Here is a 27055-nt window from a genome sequence, read left to right as displayed (position 1 = left end):
TAACGAAAGATATAACATATTTTGGAAACGAACTCACACATGAAAGCAGCCGTCTTTAAGAATACTGCATCACTAACCTATATAAATGTTACTGCATTCATATGAAGGTAAGTCCAACACCGGAAAAGGCCCATGGCAGGATTCTCAACAAGATCCCTTTGGTATTGCTTCCTGGATTCAGAGGTATTAAAGAGGTGTCCACTGTGTCGCTTACACAAACGAAGCTGTGTTTTAACACTGAGGAACTGTGCTATGCTCTGGTGGACCTTGATCAAGGTCAGAATAGTGGGGCATGTTGAGGAACTGCGGAAATATACTCAGCTGTATCATATCATAACTATGTTCACCTCTGTTATAAATGGTGAAGGTAAATGTTGTTAAACATTGTGAATGTGAACATTGCTATTTCAGGAATCTTCAATCAGGCAGGTCCAACTACATCTTTTAGCAGTCCATCACTTTCAGTCCTCTGCTTTAACTTTTCACATACCATCAGTTCATGACGCCTTGCTCTTTAGCTTTACTCCTACTAATGGGTGGTGTCCAGGAACAGGGCGTCTACTCTTTCTTGTCCACCCTCTTAAAAGATTTATTAAACAAGGTCAAGTGAGCCACCACCTGGAGTTATAATGTGATGTAATACCCTGGTGTATAAAGTGTAGACGCCTAATGCTGTGCTTGAAAAGACTCAATCATCAGATACACGTTCAGAAATCCTCTACCTCCCTTCCAGTCAACTTTAATTGATTAGCAGTTTCTCAGACCCCAGATAAATCCCTGTTTCTTTTATCATTACTCGTCCTTGCTCCTGGTTTCCAGTGGAAAAGTGTCCACCCATTTCTGCGTGCGCAAGCGGCACTGGTCCCAGTCGTAGAGCGGACTGTACTGGAAGTGGCGTTGGGCCTTGTCCGTCTTGACGGTGAAGGAGGTGCTGGCCACAGCCAGAGTGTAGCGGTTCAGCAGCGGAGTGAAGTTGCAGACAGGCTGCAGGGCCCAGTGCAGCAGGTCGTTCACACACGCCTGGAACCACAGCAGCCACAGAGGGACCCTCAGAGAGCGGAAGTTAAAGGCCGACAGGAACTGCATGTTGAAGTCCTCGTAGCTCTTGTAGGGCGAGTCATCGTAGCAGAAGTATACCTCGCCCCCGAGCTTCTCAGGATGCTCCCGGATTGCCCTCGCTGCCAGGACGTGCATCCACGCCACATTACCTAGGAATTCAAGCATTGGGAAAACATGTGAGATACTGAGGGATAAAGATTCATATCAAGGTTAGAGTGGGAGGAAAAAGTCCCACCCTGTTTTTCAAAGAAATGAGGCTTGAATAATGAGGTCTGGACTGCTTTAAACACTGGTGCTTTTTAAAACTGCAGTTTGCTCCTTTGCTTTTTAAAAGTATCCACCTACTGATTTTAAAACAATTGGCGATCACATGAATCATGAGTCATGAAAACACATTTCTGCTCTCAATGTGTAGGAGAGGCAGATTACTAAACAACAAAACTGATTTCTTTGACAAACAAAAACATTCTCACTCATATTCTGCAGCAACACTTCTGTGCCACTAGGATCCAAATGGATTTGGTTCAAGCCAGTGGCGCTGACAGCAGTCATTTCAACCATACACAGTGCATATAGTACACAGTGAAACAAAACAGGACTACCTAAAGTGCACAAACATCACAACAAACCCAAATAAATTATAGGGGAGAGTGCAGCCAAAATAGTGGCGTTTTTTACAACTGCCAACAGGATGTTAAACATTTATAAATGCATATACCGTTACATATTTACTACAGGGAACAAAGGAGCCAGAATGATCTACAGAGGTCAGTGCTACACCCAGCACTCCCAGAACACCCTGTTCCTGGCATTGCACAAATCCCCTCTCACTCTGACATCAAGCCTAAGAAACGATGGGTGATTTTTGAGCTTACAAGCCAAAAACCTGTCTTTTCTATCCATCTATCGTTACACTTATATAGCGCCTTTCTAGACAGCCAAGGATGCTTTACAATCCACACTGCTCAGAACGCTCAGAACACTCAATCCACGCACTGGCGAGAAGCAGCAGCCAAACGCGCACAGTGTACTCTCAACCAGGAACGACCGTCCACCTGGAGGACTGCATCGGGCACTAGGATTTCACCCAGGACAGAGTGCCAATCCATATCTGGGCACACACACATTCACTCACACATACACACTCATTCACTCACACAGCAGGACAGTTATTAGACAGAAGCCAATTCACCTACCCTCCATGTTTTGTTTTTTTTTTTGGACTGTGGGAGGAAACAGGAGACCCCGGAGGAAACCCACGCAGACAAGGGGAGAACATGGAAACTCCATCCAGATGGGACTTGAACTCAAGATCCCAGTGCTGGGAGGCGAACTTGCTAACAACTAAGCCACCGTGCCGCCCAATCTACACAACAACACTGAAAACCTTTCAGTTTCTAATCGTCTTCACGCTGGACAAAACTCCTGGTTCGGACCAGAGAAGACAAGTGTAAAATATTTAACATAATGTAGCAAATGCCAAAGGAGAGTACAGTATGGTACTAACCCCACGCTGAGAACTGGGGAACCTCACACACATCAGCGCGTAGTGTCCAGCGGAGCTAATAGGTGCTTTGTTAATCTCAGTGCACTCACATTCCCCAACATTGAACATGCATCAAACTGCCCCAAAAACAATCCCAAACAAACCAGGACCCCAAAGGCCGAGGCGTTTGTATTTGTGACTTTTATTTTGACATGGTCTTTTTGTGAGTTAGCAGCGCTGAGGAGCTACCGCTCCGTGTCATATTCTTTCATTACGTTACACATTAAAATAGTGGAATCCTGCACTCTGAGGTGAATTTTCTGCTAGATTTCTCCTTTTTACCCTCAGCCTTTTACCCCTTGTGTCACACAAACAGAACTCTGCTCTCCACTGACACCAGAGTGAGCACCGTGCTCGACAGCGCCATCGACTGTGGTACAAAGTTTACAATTCATAATGGTTATATACACAAGCTCTGTTCACAGCTCAGTTTGTAAATATTTTCACTAAGGCTCTGGCACTAAAACTCCACACAGTTAAACTACATTCACTTTCAGTTAACTAAAATCTGAGAAGAAAGGCCAAAACAAAATACTTGTGTATTTGAAGACACGTCCTAGGGCTGGATTTTTATAATCACTGGATATACTGGACTTCTGTGGTTCCAAGACTTGTAGCACTACAAAAATGACCATTAGTAAAATTAAACGGCATAATCCTTCAGGTTGTTGTGCAATTAACCCTCCCACAGAAGTCAGAGAGCAGTTTTTGCATTTTAGATAATGGATAACTCAGGTCAGAAAGTCCGCACCCTACTCAACTGGAACAGCACTTGCTTTCTTTTTGGATCCAGTCTTACACTGAATTTTGGCCGGAAAACTATCCGTACACAAGAAAAATGCACCTGGACTTTAAACAACGACGACACGGATGAACAAAGATCACAAAAGCATAATCGTTTGCTTGACAGAGGAGACTATTTAAGAATGTAATTAAATAAACATCTTCTTTTGAAACTGAACCCATCCAGTAATAAATGACTGAAATGGATATCAAATGTTTATTCTACAAAGGACAAAATGGCTCTTTAAAGAACAAGCCAAAACAAAGAGACATTTTCTTCAGTGAACGGAGCCAGCAATTTTGTGTAGAAGCAGCTGACTGTGTTAACCTCTGCACTAAGTGGAGAACAGACACAGCTCTTTATTTTAGAAGAAACAGTTCAAAGGGTTTGTTAACATTGGATCTGCTGTCTCTTATTTTGCTAACACAACCATTATCAGCGCCCCAGGCCAACTCTGATATAGACATGTCATAACTGTTTGGTTCCAAGGTGCACACAGGTTTTGAACATGAATAATGCTTTTCCTCTGATGTTCATCCCAGCGTTTCACCGCTTTGCACCTGCTTCAGTGTCATTCCAATAAAGGTTTCCTGAATTTAGAAATGTTCAGAACCTGAGAACATTACCTCCTCCTCCTTGCAGCCCCTTAGTGGACCATTATCTATCCTTTCATATGTAAATGAGGTATAGCAAACAATTTGTTTGTATATATTTATATTTTTCTTTTGATCAAGGTTCATTGGTTAATTTCTCTGATCTGTCTTTTACACATGAGATAGACAGATCAGAATGATATATATATATATATAAATATGAATATGGAGAAAAATATCTCAGCCATAATGTATACATTGTAAATTAAAATAACTATCTAACGAATGACAAAGTACCAGCTTCGGTTGTGTGCCGTTCGTTCGTTTTAGCATTTGGGGCTGTATTGTAGCTGACATGCAGCTGCAGAGTATAACACAGGATCGGCCCGGCTCACACTTCTAGCGTTAGATAATTTTCTTCTCAACAAGACCAGTGTTACCTTCCTGACCTCTATAGAAGACTGTTTAATTATTTATTTCATAAGGATCGGGGTCACGATGGGTCCAGGGCCTACTCAGAATCATCGAGACAGGAGCACACCCTGGAGGGGCGCCAGTCCATCATAGATTCTGCAGTTTTAATGTTAATTAAATGATCAATTAACTCTGTAATCTACACACGTATATACTGCATCATGGCAGAAGGCTTTGAAGAGGAGGAGGTAGATTTGTTGAAAAATACTTTTCCTTGTGAAATCCGCTCATTATTTATTAGCATTTTCTTATTCTTTTTTTCTATCTTGTCTTAAAACAAGAAAAAAACTGTCACGGCGATTTCAAATAAACAGAATGGCAAATGTCTTCAACGCTGATGCTTTGTTTTTGATGAATCTCTATTTACCTGCGTAGACACGTCCGTGCTCTGTGTTCTGGGGAACTCCTCTAATCAGCCAGCCCCCAGTGCGGACTCCCATCTGGTAGAAATCTTTCATTAACTGGTGATTCTCTCCGTAAATACCTGTGGGTCGCAGGGCACATGTGTACAGAGGTTGTCCTCCTTTCACCTGGTGGGAGAGAGAGAGAGAGATAGACAAAACGGAGAGAATGAGCGAAAGAGAGAAACAGAGAGACAATAGTCAAAGAGATGGAGAGAAAATTGAGAAACAGACAGCAATAAAGGAAAAAGAAAGACAAAAATAAGGGGGAGAGAGAAAAACACTTTACAACATGAATGAACTGCACTGCCAAGATGTATAAATCTGTCACAGGAAAGGTGGAGCCACAGCTCAGAATCACTAATTACACAATGTTTTTTCCCCAGGATGAGGCTGAAATGATGGATGTGTTATTTCTCCCTCTGATGAGGACAAATGTCTTTGCTTTTCACTATAAAATTTGTGTACTGTTGTACAGTTACATGCAAAATAATAGCAGTCTAACATCACCAATGTGTGTTAAGTTACAGACTTTGGCATAAAAGAGAAGGGAAAAATATTATTGACTGGGTGTAGCCAAGCAGTGGGCAACCAACATAATCAACAATCATGACAGGCACACTGCTAATTGGGTGTAATTGACTATTAATGTCAATTAATTACAATAGTGTAATTAGCAGTGTGGAGTTCAACTAGGGAGATCACTGACTCTGAAGAAACTTGTGTCAATTAGAGCCCTTATTTAAAGGAGGAGGGCAGTAAATGTTGTTGGGTTTAGCCCTTGCTTGGTGAGTAAAATGTGTCGTTCCAGACACTGTACCGAAGGAGAAAGAACTTTGATCAAGTTGTTGATTGGAGAAGGAAAAACATATTAAGAAGGGCTGAAAATAATTGGCTGCTCAGCTAAAAAAAAAAGTTGAAACGTGCTAGGAAAAGAAACACTACCATTTGCGTAGATCATAGAATAACAAGAATGGCAAAGCAGCATCCAATGATCAGCTCCAGGGAAATCAAAGAAGATCTCCAGTTACCGGTGAGTACTGCAACATCCAGAAGACACCTACGTGAAGCCAAACTATTTGCAAGAAACCCTTGTAAACTACCATTTCTAAAAAATTAAAATGTGTTGGAAAGGTCAACACAGTTTTGCCAAAGAACACAGTGACTGGCCTAAAGAGAATCAGCGCTACATTCTATAGTTATAGGTGAGAGCAAGATTGTTGGGTCTAAAGGAGCTGTACAGGAGCTGTAGCTGTAGAGAGTCTACATGTGAAGACTGTAAAACATGGAAGCGCAGACATAATGGTTTGAGGATGTTTCTCATACTTCAGAGTTTTGCCCATTTATCGCAAACCGTGCACCATGGACCAGTTTGAATAGGTCAAAATGCCTTTTGCTGAAGAAGAAATGCCCTTGAAATGGATGTTTCAGCAGGACAACGACCCCAAACACATCAGACTGACAAGATTGATGTTATGAAGTGACCAGCCCAAGAGCCCAATTTACAGCGATTACTGAACTGTCCCCACCAATAATTTGATCCCCTCCAAAACAAACAAAAATGTTTCTGTCAACGTCTAGCTACGTTTTCAGTCAAATGCGTGACTCAAGTCTAAAACAAGTGAGGATGGCAGCAAAAAAGAAAAAGGTGGACAAAAGAAGCTATTTTTCAAAGAAACGTGTAAGTTACTTAAAGACAAGTTCGCTAATGAAATGAGTCCATCATAATAACGTTAATGGCAATGCTAGGCTTTGTGGCACAGCACACAGCAGGCTACAATAGTCTTTGTTGGTTTTGTGGAGATTATGCCATGCTCCACCTACTTTTATTATTGCTGATGCATGAGACTTGTTTCATTTGCACTATGGCTGCACTAAACTTTTTATCAGTCAGTAGTTTAACATCAAACCAAATCAAATCACATTTAATTGTGTAGCACTTTTTACAACTGATGATGTCACAAAGCAGCTTCACAGAATTCCAGTTAAGATAAAGTTTTAACATGTTTAAGATGAAGTTTAATGTAAAAATGTTAAGACTATAAAATCCCCAGGAGAGTGAGGCCAGGGGCAACAGTGGCACAGAGAAACTCCATCAGAACTGAGGAAGGAACCAAGGCTCACACAGGGGGACCTATCCTCCTCTGGTCAATCTACTGGTAATAATAGTTAGGTGTCCGTGAAAACTTCAAGTGGCGGGACGACAGCAGCATCTCAGTTTACTGTAATTCCCTAGGTCCATGGACCCCCTATATCTGCCTCCTTTATCTAAGGGGAGCATTAACTACCAAAAGATAAACTAAACTAATTCGTTTTTACCCTAGATTTGAAGATTGTGAAGACTGTGTCTGAGTCCCGAACATTATCTGGAAGTTATATAAGAAAAAGATCTTCCACTAACTGAGGCCTTCTGAATTCTGGGAACTATTAAAATTCCAGTACTCCGTGATCTGAGTAAACGTGGAGGCTCATAATAGGAAATAGTATCTTGAAGGTATTCAGGAGCGAGCCCATGTACAGCTTTATATGTTAATAACAGAACTGTGCCACACAGATGTAAAGCAGTTATCAGAAATAAAGGTTATACAACTAAATACAAATAAAGAACTAATACCAGACAGAGCAGCTGTGGGTGCGAGTCCTCAGGGAGGAGAAAGAGACCCTATAGCCAGCAACTTCGGTTCAGATCCCGATCTTACTCCTTTCGATGCAAAGCTGTGCAAAATGATGCAAAACTGATGAGAGTCATTCCAGCAGGACTCTTCAGAATAGCACCTGGTAGGATGGACCTGATCCAGCACAACCTCAGTTCAGCTGAAAAGTGAGCCAATCCGCTAGACCAACTGTAGAGTTCTGGCACGTCTGATACCAGACATGGGGAAGGAGGTAGAGACTATGTTTCAGCCGGGAATAACTGAACCTTTAACAAGCAAATGATTCAGTCCCGTGTTCCTTGTTCCAAAGAAAGATGGAGGTTTAAGATTCTGTGTCAACTTTTAGAAACTGAGCTAATCGAAAGATTGGGAAAAGATGGGCACCTTTCAACACTTCACCTTTGCAAAGGTCATGGGCAAGTTCATTTAAATCCACAAATTACAGATGTCCATGTATCTGCAGGTCTATACCATTTTTCTATGATGCCATTTGTTAAGTGGTGACGTAAGTTTGAAACCACTTAAGACCTTTCCACACATGGAGCAGCGGGAGACACAGCTCTCTTTCTGCGGTTCCTCTGCTCCCAGAGATGGAGCTGCAGGAGCTCTCTCTCCGCAGCCTCTCTGCTCCCAGAGTCCGCACGGCAACTCACAAACATCAGAATGAGCTGTGAATGTCAAAGACATGTTTGCTTTTTTAAACATTCAATTTCTTTCTTTTTCTGCACTCCTGAACTGAGGTCACAATTGATTGAGACAGTGCGACTGGACCTGGAGACATAGCATCACACTTAACAGGTGGATAGCGAGTTGTGGTAAGAGCATCTGCTGCACGTGGAGGACATACTTCAGAGAATCGGTAGGGCAGGATTTACTGTGAATACAAACTAGTGTCACCTGGCAAAAGAATCAGTCTCCCATTTGGGGTACGTACTTGGAAGTGGAGTCGACAAGGTGGAGGCAGTGAAGAAGAGCCCTGGCGCCCAACATAAAACATAGTGTGTGAACCTTTTCAGGAGTAGTTGGGTGGTACCCTTACTATATTCCCATTATTTCTAAAAGAGCAGCAGTTTTAACAGAGTTGGTGAAAAGGACATGCCAAACAAAGTAAAATGAACTGACTGAAGTGTGAGGCAGCGTTTCAGGACCTCAGGAACTTTTTGTGACTTGAACAACCCATTTGTAGTACCAACTGAGGCATCAGGTTGTGGACTTTGGGTGGTTTTACTGCAGGATTATGGAAGGGGACTTGAATCCTGCCCTGTATATCAGCAGGAAGATGTTTCAGAGGGAGGTTTAAGGGCCGACGGCTACCTCAAAGGAAGGGTGTAATTAAACTATGTTTGTCTGTAAGCCAATGAGTCCTATCTACCCAGTGACTATGTGTTTCAAAGCTTGGAGTTCCAGGAAGCATCGTCAGACTCCCATAGACAAGAGATAAAGGCGCTTCTTTCGAAAACAGCAAAGTGAAAAGACAGTTCCTCTGAACATTTTTGTGGACATTTCTCATTAAGGCCCCTATGTTATCCTGCAGCTATTCTGCTTCTTTGAAAAAGAATGGTGAGGAGAGATACGAAGGGCTCTAAAACAAAAAAAAAGAAACAGCCAGGATGGAAAAACTGAGCAAAGCATCAGGGTGGACAGTTTAGACATGAGTTTCAAAAGGCGCATCAATCCATCTTCATCCAGTGCATGAAGATATTATCAGGTAGATGTAGACCGAGCAGGGGCTGACAGCGAGAACACTGCAGGGCTGAGATAATGAGGAAAAATGAAGCATGGACATGTGCTGAACAATGTGCCATTTAAGGCATGTTTTTCTTTCAGTTCTTTATCTGTGAGGATGTGTGTACTTGCAGAGGGTCAGGGCTGCATACTGTTTTGACATCCTCTTTGTGGTATTGCCCTGTTGCTTGTGTGCATGCATGTGTGTGTGTGTGTGTGTGTGTGTGTGTATGATGCTAGGTTTGAGTGTGAAAAGACCTGGGTTGTTACATTACATTGTTGGTTAGAAGAGGGACAATATTATTTCAATGTAGCTGCAGATAGTGCACTTAAAAATGATGGTCCACCAAGGGTTCTTTATTACAGAAAATGGTTCTACATAGAACCCTGCACACTTGAAAAACCTAGTAACTATTGTTATGATGACATGCTTGTTACAGTAGAGGAACTGTTTTTGGTGATGTCTAGAAACCATTTCTATGAAAGGTGCTGTATAGAACCATCTATAACACATTCTCCATCAATCTGAAGGACCCCTTCATGATGCAAAGAACCTGTTAATCAAGCAAAAGGTTTTTCAAGTGTTCAGGGTTCTATGTAGAACCATTTCCTGTAATAAAGAACCCTTGTAGGACCATCATTTTTAAGTCCTGTGTGCAGAAGCCTCTAACTGGTGATGACGATGGCTTCAAATAGAGGAGACATAAGGAGAGACTGAGAAAGAGAAGTAGAGAGACTCTGTATTTCGGGGTGTACTGTTGTTTACAATCTGGGAATTTGGTTAGATGCTATGAACTGTAACGCCCTGCATGTTCTAGTCTCTGTCTGTTCTTCTTGTAAATTCCTTCATCTTTGTGTTTGATGTGCTTTGGTTTATGTTATGTTCCTTGCTCCACCCTTGCCCTGCTGTGGTCATGTGACACATCTGGGAGTAGTTACAGATATTTCCCAGGTACAGCTTGTTATTCTGACTTGCATATTTCTATTTACCACTAGTTTACATCTTATCTTTTTCTTGGCACTGTATTATATGTGTGTGTACGTATGAGGAAAAGATCTCAGTGATCTGCTGCTGTACCTTTATACCGTTAGCTTTTAGCACCATTTCCTCTGCCTCAGCTTTGCTCTTGGGGTACGGCATCTCATGGCAGATTTTATACGGTGTCTCCTCATCACCCCTGGAGTATAAATGAGAATGGGGAATAAACAGTTAAATGTTGTTAAATTGTCTTATATAATACTAGAACACAGTTGCCATAAGACAACACCCACACACATCAAAACTGAGGCAACACAATGTTCTTAGTCTAGCATTAAAACACAGATCATTTCTATTTAAAAATAAAATCATATATGTATTTAAAAGAGCCATATGATGTCGCAGCAGGTAGCCTCTGTCATAGCTCCAGGGTCCTGGAGGTTGTGGGTTCGAGTCCTGCTACGGGTGACTGTCTGTGAGGAGTGTGGTGTGTTCTTCCCGTATCCGTGTGGGTTTCCTCCGGGTGCTTCATTTTCTTCCCACGCTCCAAAAACACACGTTGGTAGGTGGATTGGAGACTCAAAAGTGTCCGTAGGTGTGAGTGAATGTGTAAATGTGTCACCTTGTGAAGGACTGGTGCCCCTTCCAGGGTGTGTTCCTGCCTAGCACAACATCACAGGCTGTAAACATGCTTGGATATTAACTCTGTAATGGGGCTGCAGCTATGATACCAGATAGTATGTACACTGATACATTTTTTTAGGCCACTTTGGCATCCACAGCTTAGTAACAAGATTCCCCCAATGCGCGCACACACACACATAGCTGAACTGTGATCTAGTGTTTTTTGTAAGAAAGTGTGTGAGCAATGTCCTCAAATTCACAACATAACATAACATAGCCCACATAACTGCGGCCTGAAACACAGAGCCGTCAGAGTTCCTACTTTCACTCCCACAGGAACAACACTGAGGTTCCGAAGAGTGCGGCAATATCAGTATCATGTACTGAACTTGCTATTTGCCAGATTTCCACCCAAAGATAGAAAAAAAAAAAAACACAACACTTGGACATATGAGTGTGGATTTTAAAAAACTGGCAACACATTTTCAGATTGAAGATTAAAAAAAAAAAAGCTCTGAAGAAACAAACAAATAAACAAATTAATATTTATAAAATCAAATGTCAAATTTTTTTCTCACGGGAACAAAACCACTATTTACTGCATATGGCAAAGATTTAAAAAGCTGAGCTTAATCTGTCTTTGCAACGCTTTGCCAGCTCTGTGTTATAAAAGACTTTTAATTTTTGTGTTGACTGAAGTGCTTTTGCAGAAGTATTGTGTAAATAAAACACAACACTCGAGGTCATATTTTATTTCAAGTAATATCCTGGCGTTGATGAACTATGGCTGATGTCTGTCATCGACTTATAGCTTTGATAACACCAAAACACGCTGGCTCTTGTACTGCACTGACTCCTTTGACTCCATATAAGGGAGCAGAGAAGATGCAGTAACATAAGGAAGCCCACCAGAATAGTCATGAATCCTTTCAAACCTTTCAGAGCTGTTGTTTTTAAGGCAGTGACTGGACCCAGTTGAGATTTCAGTGCTAATGTGTGTTGGATTGGGATTTTCACAGGAATCCTGCACTAGACATGGATAACCTGTAGATCTTTGGACTTAGAGTTTCTCTGGAAAATGTGGAAGGGCAAAGAAGAGAAACAGGCTATGTCCGATTCTTCAGTAAACAGTATTCTCTAGATTTACACAGTTAAAACTGTTTGTTCAGGTGTGAACCCTACTCCAGAGGATTCAACAATGAGTCCAGTCAAGTTAAATGTATTTGTATAGCGCTTTTTATAACCTGATGGTGTCTCAAAGCAAAATTGAGAATTAAACAAAAATCTAAATTGAAAAACTGAAGGAAGAAACCTTGGAACAAATCAATACTCACAGGGTACACACCCTCCTGTGGTCAAACTAATTATACACAATAGAGTTATAATTTAAAACTGCTGGTGGAAGCAGCCTTGGAGTCCGTATAGATCATGGCGGTCTTTAGAACTGCTCTCTCAGTTCCATCAAATATCCAAGAGCTGCTGCATGGGGACAACAGGGGCCACAGATGTGGAGTGAAGTTTTGGAGTGTAGCAAATACTGGGAGTATGGATTAGCTGTGGACAACTGTGAAGACTAATGATAGACTTCCCAATGGTAGACTTTGGTTTACAAAAATAATCTTTAAAAGACTTAGAATCAACTACATTAAAGGAACACTAGGCAAGCTTTGGTATTTTTGCTCATGGGCTCCACCTACAGTTCATTCATCGTCTGTAGCCCTTATCCAGTTCAGGGCGGCAGTGGGTCCAGAGCCTACCCGGAATCACTGGGCGCAAGGCAGGAACACACCCTGGAGGGAGCAGCAGTCCCACACAGGGCGACACACACTCACACATTCACTCACATGCTCACACCTGTGGATACTTGAGTTGCCAATCCACCTCCCAACGTGTGTTTTTGGAGCATGGTAAGAAACCGGAGCACCTGGAGGAAATCCACACAAACACTGGGAGAACACACCAAACACGAACCCATAATCCCTATGACCCTGGAGCTGTACCTGCAGCTTCATTGTGCCGCCCTCCAGCTACAGATGCAGATTGTATTTCATTTTTACAGCACTGTCCTAAAATCAAGGGAGATGGGGGGAGTGGAGGGAGTTACATAGTGTGGTTTCTGTAGTGCTGAGCCCAGAGTAGCTACGACAGGCGGCAATCTCCCTATTAAACCTCAGTGAAACATCACAATGATTTTAAGCTGAAATTTTAAGGTAAAACGCTGCCTACATGTTTCTGCACACTCAACGACATAAATCATAACCATTCTAAGCCTTACAGAAAAGGGCCCTGGAAACTGGGGTGCTCCACTTATTAAGTGTTACCAAAGGTCCACATACTTCATCCAAGAGAAACATACCTAGATTCCATAATTTCAAAACACATGCTTTCTGGGACCAGGAAATGTAACAGTGATAAAACTGACAACAATAGCAGCCTGTTGTTGTAATGCACTCTGGGGGTCCACAGGAATTGGCCAAATGGTCCAGAGGGTTGTTTTTTCTCTTTGTAGGGGACTAAGGAGTGAGGAAATGCCAGGACTTCACCCAAAAAACAAACAAAAAACATTTTATTTTTACAGTTCCTCCTCTTTTTCTGTGTGTGTGTGTTTGAAATTGAATTCTACAGATTTACCATCATTTCTGTATAATTAAACCATTATAAATGTATATTATAGAATACTTCAGCATGATTTAGTGTGCTAAGCCCTGTTCTAGAGAGTCCATTTGGATCACAATGACAGTGACAGGAACCAGGCGTCTGAAGAGTTGATTTGAACGCATCTAAAAGCTGGATTATGAAACATGGTGAGGAATCCCCCAGCGCTGATATATCAGAACCATTTTACATAAATACAGTTTGGATGATCTTATTTACATTTCAATGACTGAATTCAAACAAAACTTTAAACAACTAGTGGATGACAACTTTAACTCTGCAGGGCTGTGTATATTATGTAAACTGCCCTTGAACGCGTGGCGGGAGAGCTAACTATTCCCCTGGGTTTATAGTGCTGTTGTTGATGCTCTAAGACTTCAAAAGCTCCAGTGACCACGGACTGGCAAAGAACATTCTGCATTCTTCACTGATTTAAGCCACACTTAGGCTAGTCAGAGGGGGGTCAGAACCCGACAGATCAGTAATATGACTCTAACACACTCCTTGGGGTTCTGCCTCTGTTCTCCACAAATACGAAAAAACAAACAAACAAAAAACAGCAAGCTTTAAAAGCAAATCACTGGTCTGTTTCTGATGTTTGTGGACTCTGACTGCCTCTGAATTCCAAGTAGCATTTGCTTGTCATCCTCCCCAAAAAAATATAAATCTATTTTATATACATATATTTCAAAACTAATAACATGTATTTTCTTAAATTTTAATGGAATCAATGTAAAAAGATTTTATTTCAAGTCATTTTGGAGCATTTCTATTGGTCCATTCATCGTGAAAATTCCATACAATTCCCCACACACATGTTTATGTATAAGTGTGTGTGTGTGTGTGTGTATATCATACTGATATACTCTGTGTACAATAATATAATAATGATAATAATAATTATAACAAAAACACCACCACTACAGAATCCAGCCCCTTGAAACTAGAGCCTGTGCTTCAGTGATGTCATCTCATAGACAGTGATATATTGCTGTACTGCAGTTTTCAGTCATCCACAGGATTAAACTTGCTGTGCTGTAGCTTAAGTGAAGAGTGGATGGTGAAGTATGCAGCTGAAACAATACTCCAAAAGCGCTGTTCTCATCTCAGGATTTTTCCCTGCTGACCAAACTAAGGTCTAATATTATTTCATATTCAGTATAATGAAATAAAAACAGGCTTAAATTGGACAGATCAGGTTGTAGAGTCATGTTCAACGTCTCTGGACAATAGGCGTCACACAAATCAGCCATAACTGTAAAACTACACTCGCATTCCAGTTTTCAACTTTCACAGCCACACATCCTATTTCTAAAACTGAAGACTGTAGTCCATCTGTTGCTCTGCATACACTTGCTTGCACTGTGTTTTCTAATCCCTTATCCTGTGGTAAAATCACAGTAACAAATTCACAGTAACACACTCAATCTCTTCTCTGCTGTTTAGTCTGTTTTCAGTCATGCTGATCGAACTGAGAGCAAGCTGTCATGCCACTGATGTTTAAGATGAATGAGAAGACAAAACAGTGCAGAGAATAAAGGGACATGGACATGGTCTTCTGATTAGCATTTCCTCTTTGTGCTTTACATTTAAAGATGAACTGATTTAGTTCACTGGAACAGGATTTATCTGCAGTAAATGCTGGTTTAGATGTGCCAATGGAAAAGAGCGCAGTGAAGTCCTCCAGGCCTCAAGCTGTGGACCCCTGCTGGCAATGTCCAAAAGATACTATAGGAATGCTCTTAGAGCAGGTTTAAAAATAATCTTCTCTTTCATGTCACCAACATCAACAAACATCCTTTTCTCCAGGAGACTTCCAACATCTTCTGAGATCTTTACCTTTATGTTGGACTCATTTGTAGAAGAATAAATCATGGGGATTTAGGGGCAGAACTGTGCAAAGAAACATGCAACTGTTGCTTGATTTCTCCTTCTTTCATTGAGCAATTACTGTGTGTTGTCTTCTCTGACAGTGAGCAGCACGCTATAAACTCCATAAAGTCAACAGGAACATTCTCAGTAAGTGACACCCCTGCTCCTGCCCCAAATATTAGTCATCACCAATGCCACCCAAGAACTCATACTGCCCCCCAGTCACACACACTGACACCAAACTGGGAAGGTGGAGGCATGGACAGCTCAACACACTGGAGGAGAACAACAAATACCCAGTTCTGTCACATCAGCTAGCATGCTCAACACTGACTAGCAGGGTGCTTGGGAGGGCAGCCGTGGCCTGGTGGTGAGGGAACTGGGCGTGTAACTGGAAGGTTGCTGATTCAATCCCCAGAGCTGGCAGGTCATGACTGAAGTGCACACCTAAACCCCAACTGCTCCCCGGGCGCCGTGGCTAGGGCTGTCCACCGCTCCAGGCACTGCTCACTGCCTGGAGCAGTGTTCACTAGTGTGTATGTGTGTGTGTGTGTATGCAAATTTGTTTCACTGCACGGATTGGGTTAAATGCAGAGAACACATTCCTCTGTGTGCAGCACAGTGGCCAATAAAGCGATTCTCATTCTAATTGTGTGACATGGGGGGAGAGAGAGAGACAGGCCACTTTTTAACTGCCATCTTCAGATGATTGATGCGTCACAGGGGATCAGACAGTTAGCCAACTTTAAACGGCTGCATCTCTTGAAAGCTTTTTAAAATCTATTTTGAAAGGGGTGTTGAGACTGGACCTGCCTGGTATAATTTTAATCAGCATAACAGTTTGTGTTGTTCTGAGTGAAGGTGAGGACACTGACCGGGCTTTCTGTTCATAAGTAAATATGTAAAGGAGCTGTTGGGTTTTAGTTCAAAGGGTAGAGCAAAATAATTCCAGTTTGAGAGAAGAGATCAGTTATTGGTAACCAATTATGTTTTTGAGTAACTACCACTACTTTGCTGTGTGGGGCACTTTTCGTTTTGGATGCTTTTAGAGAAGATGATCCGGCATGATGGATCATGATCCACGTAATGACATGGGAGAGGGAGAGAAATCAGGACAGAAGGGAATGTATGACTTCCAAAATGGTTTAAGAAAAAAAAAAAAAAAAAAAAAAAAAAAACAACACACACACCTGATGAAGGCATCTCCTTTTACGTTGGGACCCACCACCTCCATACTGCTCGTATAGACCAGGTACTGAATACCGAGCTCCACACAGGCATTTATAACATTCTCTGTACCTGTAGAACACAAGAAAGAGAGAACAACAACATGGAATCACTTATTTTTGTACGGTCACTCACCCAAAACATTATTAAGTAAAGTCTGGTCTCCTCATACACAGTGCTTATGGGAAGGTTTGTAACCAAAACGTCAAATGACAGGAAACATAAAAGTATCAAAGCCACATTCCTGAAAGCAGAAAAATCTTTCGAAATCTCAGATTCCTCAAACAGCATTAATAAGTTTCCATAATAACAGCTCCCAGACCACAAGGCGTTTTGGGTTTTTTTTCAGTACTTTTTCCAGTTACTATGCAGTAAAGTCCAGAGATGTGAGGCATTGTCTCTGTTTCTGAAATTAATAAAAAAAAAAAAAATTTATGGAATTGAATGACCATACTACTTCATCAGAAGGTTCTTGCACAACCTTGAGTTGAGTTTGAGGCCACTACTGGTATTATAACCACGAGGGCTGAGAAAAACAAGAACTGTGGATCAGACGTACGTGTGCACAGTTCTGTGAACTATTACGCTTCTTCCCCAGATTCTATTTGTGCATATCCGTCACCCACAAATATTTCAGATCATAAAATTAATTGTAATATTAGACTAAGATAAGTAATTAATAAGATATTGATTTCAATGACTGAAGGGGAAACTCTGCTCATGTACAGCCGGGTAGAGCAGAACAAATATATTCCTAATATATTTCCATTATTCATGCCTAAATCTCTTCTGTAATAAGATTTCAGACACTCCTAAATACCATACTATTCCCATCTCATCAGCCTGCTTCACTCCCAGCACTGCCTGTGTCTCCATTAATGTTGCTGTTATGCAGCCAGAGCAGGCCCTGTATATTAATGAAAGATAACTCTATAGGGCAGTGTATCTCAAAGTGTGGGGCGTGTGGGTATTGCAGGTGGGGAGCAAGGAATCTAAAGAAATTAGCATTTCTTTATTAATGCCTTTCTGTTTTGCCTATAAAGCTTACTCAGTAAAAAGCACCCACTCACAATAGATTCATTAATAGCTCTTGAACATAATAAAAGAGCATTAGATGGGACCCCAGAAAAACGTAGCTTGCCTGGAAACAAAATATGCTTTTATTGGCAAACCTTTATTTTGAAAATGTGCCACTGAGATTAACGTGTTTTGGCAGTGAGTCAGACACCGGGTCTTCTTTCAGCTTTCGTTAAGGCACCTGTTCAAATATAAATTAGCTCCAAACATCAGCTTCACCGTCAGAGTCTGGTTTTTAAAGTTTAATGTTGACCAGCTCTGGGCTGAGGTCAGTAACGAGAGCACAACAGATAACAATGAGGGACAATTACAGTTATGAAAGTGGCTTGTTTATAACTGTTAGGGAAACAGAGGAGGATCTGAGAGTCAGTGAACGTTGATATTAGCTGTGTTCTTGTCGTGAGAAAGAGCTCTAAACATGCAGCAAGTTAACGTTAGTCTCTGGCCGTGTCTCAAACTGCACACGGGTGCTCTGAATGGTGTGAATATATATATACACACCACCCTTATCAGTGCTCTCTGTAGTGTAGTGTGTTAAGTTCCATAGTGTGTTGTTGGGACACAGCCTCATTCTCTAACGTTAATGTTAATCAAATACTGTTCCACATCGTTATAAATGTAGTATTTTACTGCTTTATCTACATAGCAAACAGCTTATAGCTACCTAATATTTTGATGTAGCAAATATATCCCTCACCAATATAAACCTCACTCCTACGCCCTGCACCTGCCTTTGCTCAACATCAACATGTTTTTGACTGAAAAGTGAGAAAGTGAAGCACAATGTTCTGTATTTGTGAACACTGATGTTAATGTTGTATCTGTTGTTATAATGTTAAGCTACTTCTGTAAAGATAGAAATTGATGTTACTTAAGTAAATTACAAAATTGTAAACTTGCATGTGTATTTTACTACCATTTTTTGGGGCCGATATGGTGCAGGTGGGGCACGAAAATTCCCCTTCGTCTGAGGTGCTGAATGACAGAAAAAGTTTGAGAACCACTGTTCTAGGGTCGGTGTAATGTTTATCAGTTCAATTTCCTGATTGTTTGAGGCTAAATATGAATATAGGAAAATGGGTGTAAAAGCTACCATCAACTAGTTTACTGTTCAGAGTTAATATTAATTGCCGCTTAAATATTAAAGTAACCCTCTTATAAAATTCAACTTTCAATTTCACAATGTGAAACAGACTAAAATATATCTCTGGAATGCTGTACATTTTCCGTGTTCTAAAGACACTCAAAACAGAAATGAAACAAAGAGAGAAAAACATTATCCACAGATAAAAGAGAAAATTAGAAACAGTGGCAAATCTTCCAGGGAGTAGTTGGGCCACCATCAATTTCTCCAGGAGTGCATGGACAGCTCATCCAGGAGGTCACCAAACAGTAAATACTTTTTCTCAGCACTGTTTGTATATAAAAAGGTACATCAGCCTGTATTACAGATAACATCCTCCCTGTATCTCTCAAACATAAACAGATTTCAGAGGCTGAACTATAAATCAGAATCACATCAGAAAGTCTCGCGCATCAGACAATGCCTTTATAACAGTTCAGCATAAAAACGGTAAACAGAAACCTGATTCTTATCACCGCTTACCGCTGAGAAAATCTGACTCGGAACGTTTTTCTGAAACTGAGAATTTCTCACCAAATGATTCTCAATGACCTTGTTCACATTGCATAGGCTTCCAGAAATCAGTAGCAATGAGAAAAAGCATGTCGTCTATAAATACATATCGCCGCTGTTCAAAGAACACGCAGCTCCAAAATAGTAACCTTTTTTAGAATATTTAATTCAGAGTAATTTTGCAGCGTTTCTATTGGTTCATTCATCATTACATTTTCACACATTGCAAGAGACATCCGCTGTGTACAAATGATGTGGTAAATTAAAAATGAACGATTAAAATCGAGATACTTGTATTGCTTTGGATAGTGAGAATGTTTTTTTGTCGCCCAGATGAAATGACCCTTGAATCCCACCTCTCGTCCTCATTCATTACGCTCTTCCTCTTCTGACATAACAACGGTGTCTTTGCAGTGAGGCCTAGTTTCACGCAACATCCTCTAAACAGTTGTAACATATGCAGTTGATGCAGAAACACTTGAATTTCTACATGTGGTTAACTGTGCTGCAATTTCTGGGCCTGCTTCATTCTGTTAATTTCATGGCCTTAGGTATTGAATGAACTAATTTCAGACTCTGAGGTCACTCTGCTCCATTCCCGACTTGTACTGGATCTCATGAATTTCCATTACGTTGGATCATTAATGATCTTGGACACAGCAAGTGCAGACGGTCTGATTCTCCTGAAAGCTGATGTCCATTTCTATGAGAAATTACAGGATTGTGATTATGACAAATGTACCTTTGAGGGTGGGATTAGAACTGGACTAAAAATAAATCCCAAATGGTATATTCACCACAGGCACAAAAATGAATTCTGAATTGAGTTTCGTGTTTCACACAAATTTCACTTGAATTCCTTGGCTAGATTCTTCCATTTAAATGCAATTTGCCTATGTTAAATATAGCTTCAAGCGTGTACATTCAAATATCTGCCTGCTACTGCAGTCTCCTCACCAGGACAGAAGGTGACATAGATGTAGAATCTAAAAAGGGCAGCAGAGGATGTTTACACCACACCAGAAGTCTCCGTGACAAAAGAATGTAATCAGGAAGCGGTGGTAAATGTCCGTTTAATCAGCTCCAGAGACACGCAGAGTCACCTGGAGGACAATACAATCTTCACAATATTTACTGCAGTAGATTCCAGTAGCAGCTGTTGTGCGTCATCTGGCAGGAAAACCAGCGACGAGGACAGAGGCATGTGGAGGGTTGAATCTGAAAGGAAAGCCATGAGTGAGGGATGATGGCCCAGCAGGGAGAAGCAAGATGGAAAGAGTGAGATACAGGGGCTGTGGAATAAAGCAATAATAACTCATTTATGAACAGCACTCTTTGGCATCTCACATTCCATTTCTCTCTGCTTTGCTCTTCTTTCTCTTTTCCCCTCACTCCTTCATATATCATCAGATGTATTTTATAAATCACACACCTATTTTGAATTAAACAAAATGAATGAATTAACTTAGATATTACCTTTTTCTGCACAATTTCTTTCAATTGTTGAGCTTAAACAATTGGAAGCAAATGTACACACAGTATAAATCATTATATTCCCTCAATAATTCATTCATCTTCTATATGTGCTTCATCCTGTTGAGGGTGGAAGTGGGTCTTTGTACCCATTGATTCCGGGTAGGCTCCTGATCCACCGTGACCCTGAACTGGATAAGGGTTACAGACAGCAAATGAGTGAACGTTAACGTCAGGATGTACACAGTAACTGTGTATAAAGCCTTTTAAAGCCTGTTATCGGCAGAGGAGCTGAACCTTACAAAGTCAGCAAAACTCCCCTGGGAAGAAGTTGGATCTGCACTAACAAGAGTTTTCTGTAAACAGACAAATACTTGTTCAAAATAGCTCTTAAAATGTAGAAAATAGTTGCTAACAGACCTACAAAACAATGGATGGAAACAGTGACAGAGATCCAAAGCTTGGACTTATATTGCATTCAAGTGCAGCTCGTTTCCCCGAATCTGTCGCTGACAGAAGTGAAAGAGAAAACATGAATGATCTCAAAATGTCATGTTTATTTTAGCCTTTGCACAGGTGATTTTTGAACATGAATATAGTGTCCGTAGGTGTGAGCTTGTGAGTGAATGTGAGAGTCGTACTGTGAAGGACTAGCGCCCCCTCCAGGGTGTGTTCCCGCCCTGCGCCCAGTGATTCCGGGTAGGCTCCGGACCCACCAACGCCCTGAACTGGATAAACGCTTACAGACAAGAGGTTTTAAGAAATATGTTGTGATATAAATTTTAACTGTATCGTCCAGCTAAATAAAACATCTACTTAAACCAAAGTCCACAAAGTTTTGCATATAGCTACATACCCAAGTGTGAAAGCAGGACACGGAGAAAGAGGAACGAGGGTCAGGACCAGGTGGTCTTCATTTATACCAGTACCAAAGACATATTTGTAGGATATAAATCAAACCAAGAACAGTTTAAATAAATAAAAAAGGTCCCTTTTTATGATCAAAGGCTGTGAGCAGGGTCACCTCTTTGTACTCTGTCTTGATTTAGAGGAATGGTAACAGATTAAGAGCAGAGCATGTGAATAACGTCTGGAAGGTGATGTGGCATGTTGAAAATTAACAGCAAACTGCTAAGCACAAGAGCACATTCCTTCTTCTGGTGTTCTTTCATCTGAGGTTCACAAAACGTTCACTGCAGCACGCACACAAAACAGGCCCAAGTCCACCCACTCACTGATCAGGGGTTAGGTTACAACTTCGATTTGCAATAACTTTCAATTATACAACATCACATGGACTGAGGTGAACTGATCTTAGATCAGTGTTTATAAATAAGTGTGGACCAGTGGTTACACTAAATGTGTGTGTACATCTATTTATCAAACATTTCTTATTACGGATGTCCACCATCCACTGGGAAGCTGTTACACTCATTATGTCTGACCATTTGTGTGAGGATTTGATGGCATTTAGCCACAGGAGCATGAGTGAAGTCAGGCACAGATGTTGGATGATTAGTTCTAGATCACAAACACCATTCCAACTTATCGGAAAAGGTACTGGTAAACACAGATTATACTGAACGCAGTTCCAGTGTTCCACGGTGCCTCATTCCTCATTATGGAGCTTGAAATCCTTGAATGTATGAAATTGTGCACCTTAAACTAGCTGAACTGCCTCATTACAAGGGCAGTATACACACGTTTGGAGATAATTTGTATATCATGTACTCAGCAGACTGAATTTCCATTGAAGGCCCTGCACTGTTCCACCTATTTTCCTGTCAAATATATTCATAACTATTTGCCAGCAGCTGCAATTAATATGCAAATACTTTCTCTCTCCAACCCTGCCCTACCTTTTGTGAGAAAAGTCTAACTCCACACTTATGAACAGTCCATTTTTTTGGATTTGTTGTTGGATCATTCTCAGCGCTGCAGTGACACTGACATGGTGGTGGTGTGTTAGTGTTTGTTGTGCTGGTGCGAGTGGATCAGACACAGCAATGCTGCTGGAGTGTTTAAACCCCTCAGTGTCACTGCTGGACTGAGAATATTCCACCGACGAAAAACATCTAGCTGACAGCGTCCTGTGTCACTGATGTAGAGGACGACCGACACACACTGTGCAGTGACAGATGAGCTACTGTCTCTGACTTTACATCTACAAGGTGGACCAACAACAGAGGAGTGTCTCACAGAGTGGACAGTGAGTGGACACAGGGTTTAAAAAAACACTCCAGCACAGTGCTTACAAAATGGGCTCATAACTTCACCTTTATACTATGTAAGCATTTGATGGACATACCAGCAATGACAATTTCATATCCTTTGCTGACACCGCAATTTAAAAATCGTACTTCCTTTTCCTTTAAACTTCTCAATTGGTAACATGAGGTTTTGCTATGAAAAGAACTGTAAAGTGAGGTGTTTCCACGCTGTGGTTCCCAGGTCACCAAAGTGCGGTGCAAAGTTTAATGTCAGCAGCGTCCCAAATGTCACACACCACCACCCACTAAAAACAGTACAGAGCATGGCTGGAAGGTGAGGTGTAAAACTCACGGGAAACAACACGTAGATCACTTACTGGCACAAACTCTCCATTCCCAGCACAACCATGCTGATGGAGAACTGTGTCACAGCGTGGGTTAAGGCTGGTGTTGAATAATCTCTGTTTTCTTTAGGGGTTTTACTATCCAGTTGTTCACACTATGCTAGTAATGACCCCTGTACCCGATATTACTCTGAACAGAAGCCACAAAAGAACGGCATACACGCTGACCAGAGGTAAAGGTCTGCACATCCTGTCAAAACAAACAAAGGCGCTGACAAACATGGGCTCTCCAAAGAGCAGACATGACAATATACAACAGATAAAGCCACACTAAGAAACAAGTTCTCTTTTCTCTTGTTCTGTTTTCAGTTTTTGTTTCTCATAAGGCAGCTCCTTCAAAATGAATTAAGAAATATGACACACTGGTTATTTTCCAGTAATTTTAGAAAACAAAAAATAAATAAAAGCTTTGAACCATGAGTTTCTATTCCCCGAATGTCTCCAATTAACCACTTTGGGCAAGCTTTCTCTAATCATCCTACGACTGCTAAAATGATAAGTAATTTGAGTTGGATTGATAGTAGTCTACTGAATTCCAGTTTGACTGTTTCTGTCCAAGGCTCACTGCTGCATGTGGATTTGATTTCAGTCCCACACAGGGAATTGGCCCTAACCTGAAGTTAGTTTTGCTGTTTACACACACTCACCAACCGTCCGTTTCATCCGAACATGAAGAGCACAAATTTGATGATATGATAATCACAGCCCCACACACTTCTCAGCCGTGATGAGGAACAGTCAGATGCTTGTTCATCATGTGAGGTGATATCTGTTTGGTCTGTGTACGTGTGAAAATAAAGTACATGTTAATAGCCTCTCCCTCACCTCCCACATTCACGGCCTGGATGGTCTTCTCTGGAACTCTGTGCCAGACGTCCACCAAACTCGCAGCGTGGATGATCAGGTCAGCCCCCTGGCAGGAGTCCAGAACATTCTCGTAATCTGTGATATCCCCCTTAATGGCCACCACCTTCACTCGCTCTAAAGGGGAGGGAGAGAGGGAGGGAGAGAGAGAATTACTCCTACTGTACAACCATGCTCAGAAAAAGCTGAAAAACAAGAAGTGAGCGATATGATGATCCTTGGTGTCTTCAAACCAAAACAAATTTACCTGTAAAGCGCTTTTTACAACTTGTTTTGTTGTCACAAAGCAGCGTCACAGAATTCCGGTAAGACAGAGTTTTGACACGAAATGTAAAAATGTAAAGAATGTAAAGAATGTAAACATGTACAAATCCCCAGGTGAGTGAGGCCAAGGTCGACAGTGGCAAGGAAAAACTCCCTCAGCTGGAAGAAAGCAAGGCTCACACAGGGGTGTTAAATATAGGGGTGACCTATCCTTCTCTGGTCAATCTTCTTGATAAATTATTATTTTTTTATTGTCTATAATTTGCGATTGCCTACATGGTCACATCAAAGCCACAGTTTACTTAAATCTCAATTTTAATATATCCTGCTCTAAATGGCTGCCCTGGGTTACACTGCTGTGGACAGGAAAACAGTGACATGACAAAACCAATGCGAAATTAAAAACATGTTTTGCAGCTTTATTTTCATGTAGTACATATGGTTTAGTGTTGGACAGATAAAAGCTCTATTATGTGTAATTTGTTTGACCAAAGGAGGAGTCCCACCTTTGTGAGTTATGATTCCTCGCATAGTTTCTTCATCTAGCGTGGAGGGAGATTCTTTACTGCCACTTTCATTGTCACTGTTGGCCACTCACAGGGTGTAATCCATTCTGCTTTTCATTTGGATTTATAAAGCTGTTTTGTGACACCATTAGGTTGTAAAATAGCGATATACAAACAAATATGAATATAAATATGCTTTAAAAACTCCTTCACGTGTTTCTTGACTTCCAGTGAAAAGTCAGAGACTGATCAGGGAACAGCAGAAATTTGAATGTGACAGAGTCATTGTTGAGTAAGTAAATGCTCATATTGTCAGGACAGTTCACCTTTTGTTTGTGTGTTTTCCGTCTGCCCACACTGAGACTTGCGTGTGAGAGTGCATATGTCGTGTGTGTGTGTGTTTGTATGCTAATGTGAGCATGTATGTGGGAGCGTCTGGCGTGTGTGGTTCCCCTTGTAAATTCCATAAAGTCTTTGTAACCTTAAGAAAACAGGTTTGTGCTTTAAGAAATTCCACCACAGGCTTCCTCTAAACACTCAGTTCATGGAAGTCTGGCATGTTTGTGTGTGTGTGTTTGCGTGAGAGAGAGAGAGACAGGGATGTTTGTTGGTCTCCTGTTTGTGTCCTCGGGCCATTGTGCAACCTGTTTACTTTGTCTGGACTCATACAGCGCAAGGCCAGGCACAGACATTTTTCTACTCAGGACCTGTTGATTTGCCTGAGGTAAACAACACTGCTCTGAATGGTCAGCACCCCACACTGTAAATCTATATCATGCCTAGGTCTCCCACACAATCTGATTGGCATAAAGGTAATCTGAGTCACTATCTGATTAAAGCATGGTTTTATGTAGCAATTATTATTATTAAACAACTTTCCACAAGATATGCATTGCACCACAATATTCTGACTGTGCTAATCAATTAAACAGAACTAATATTCTGCTTATTTATAAGTCCTCCCAGAAATGTATCATCATGATTAGCACACACACACACACACACACTATATTACCCAACTTTACACAGCACTGGGTAATGACTATAATCAGACAAACTATAAAACTACATAAGATTTGGCTTTTGGACACCTGGGGCTTCTTCTAGGGTAATAAATAATTATAGCACTGTACTGAAATCAGTGGGTATGGGGAGGGAGGGTGGTTTCCTACATTCCTGCAAAAGTTACATAGTGTAGTTTCTGCAGTGTTGAGCCCAGAGTAGCAATAAGAGAGGCTCTGTTCTTCCTACTACAGCTCAGTGGAGCATCACAGTAATTTTGAAGCTGTAATTTTATGATAAAATATTATGTTCCTTTAATAACTGTATATATATCAAAATATTTACATATAGGTTAAAAGTGTCAGTTGCAATAATACAGCATCTGTTAAAGTTAACAGAAAATAGGAAGTCTTTCTGCTTTTACACTGCATTTTCCTTTAGGATGAACATGAATTGCCATCCACTCATCCATCCTGCCTTCCATCAACTCCTCTAAAATACTTCTTCCACTAGCAGTAGTCCCAGAGACCAATACACAGCACCACTTCTGTCCAAAGGTTTTTATTGTCTCCACAGAAACTCTCCAAAATGGCCATGGAGAAACATTGAGAGTGCCCTACTGTCTCATGCTTTCCACGGAGTCTTTCCACTAAAGCTTTCTGAGAAATCATTCGGGAATGCCATGTGGAACTCATCTGGTGTAGAACCAGTAAAACATCTATCTTCCATAAAACAGTTTACAAAGAATACATTGGACCACACCCAACGTTTCCCATCTCAATTCGCATTGTTTGTGTCCTGGCTTCCAGCACTTTTTAATGCCTTTATTCAATTTCCAAATAGGAAACTTCCTCATAGAGCGGGAAAAAAAATGTATATGTTTCAATAACAATGATATGATTTTTAAACACATTTTCAGTATTTCAGTACACATTTACTGCATCTGTCACTGACTGACGGTCATTAGAGGGCACTGTCTGTAGTTCAGCACTCAATTTTAAAGTTAGTTTAAAAATATTAACATTG

At 41.0% G+C, this 27055-nt stretch overlaps 1 protein-coding gene across 5 annotated transcripts in view; it reads right to left on the bottom strand.

The window, feature by feature from the left end:
* Positions 1–407: 407 nt before the first annotated feature.
* Positions 408–27055, bottom strand: part of hsd3b7 (hydroxy-delta-5-steroid dehydrogenase, 3 beta- and steroid delta-isomerase) — a 37982-nt gene continuing 11334 nt past the window's right edge. For all 5 annotated transcript variants that reach the window (XM_066641957.1, XM_066641958.1, XM_066641954.1 and 2 more), the window contains exons 3-7: positions 24219–24374; positions 16557–16665; positions 10315–10414; positions 4824–4986; positions 408–1208 (exon numbers count right to left, since the gene is read on the bottom strand). In XM_066641957.1, coding sequence (XP_066498054.1) covers positions 793–1208; positions 4824–4986; positions 10315–10414; positions 16557–16665; positions 24219–24374 — 944 coding nt within the window. In that variant the 3' untranslated portion in view covers positions 408–792. The remainder of the gene's footprint in view (positions 1209–4823; positions 4987–10314; positions 10415–16556; positions 16666–24218; positions 24375–27055) is intronic.

The sequence above is a fragment of the Hoplias malabaricus genome, chromosome 13, assembly GCF_029633855.1.
Source record: "Hoplias malabaricus isolate fHopMal1 chromosome 13, fHopMal1.hap1, whole genome shotgun sequence".
NCBI classification, from domain to species: Eukaryota; Metazoa; Chordata; class Actinopteri; order Characiformes; family Erythrinidae; genus Hoplias; species Hoplias malabaricus.
Note: the sequence above shows the minus strand (reverse complement) of the source record. Positions and strands in the feature narration are given on the sequence as shown.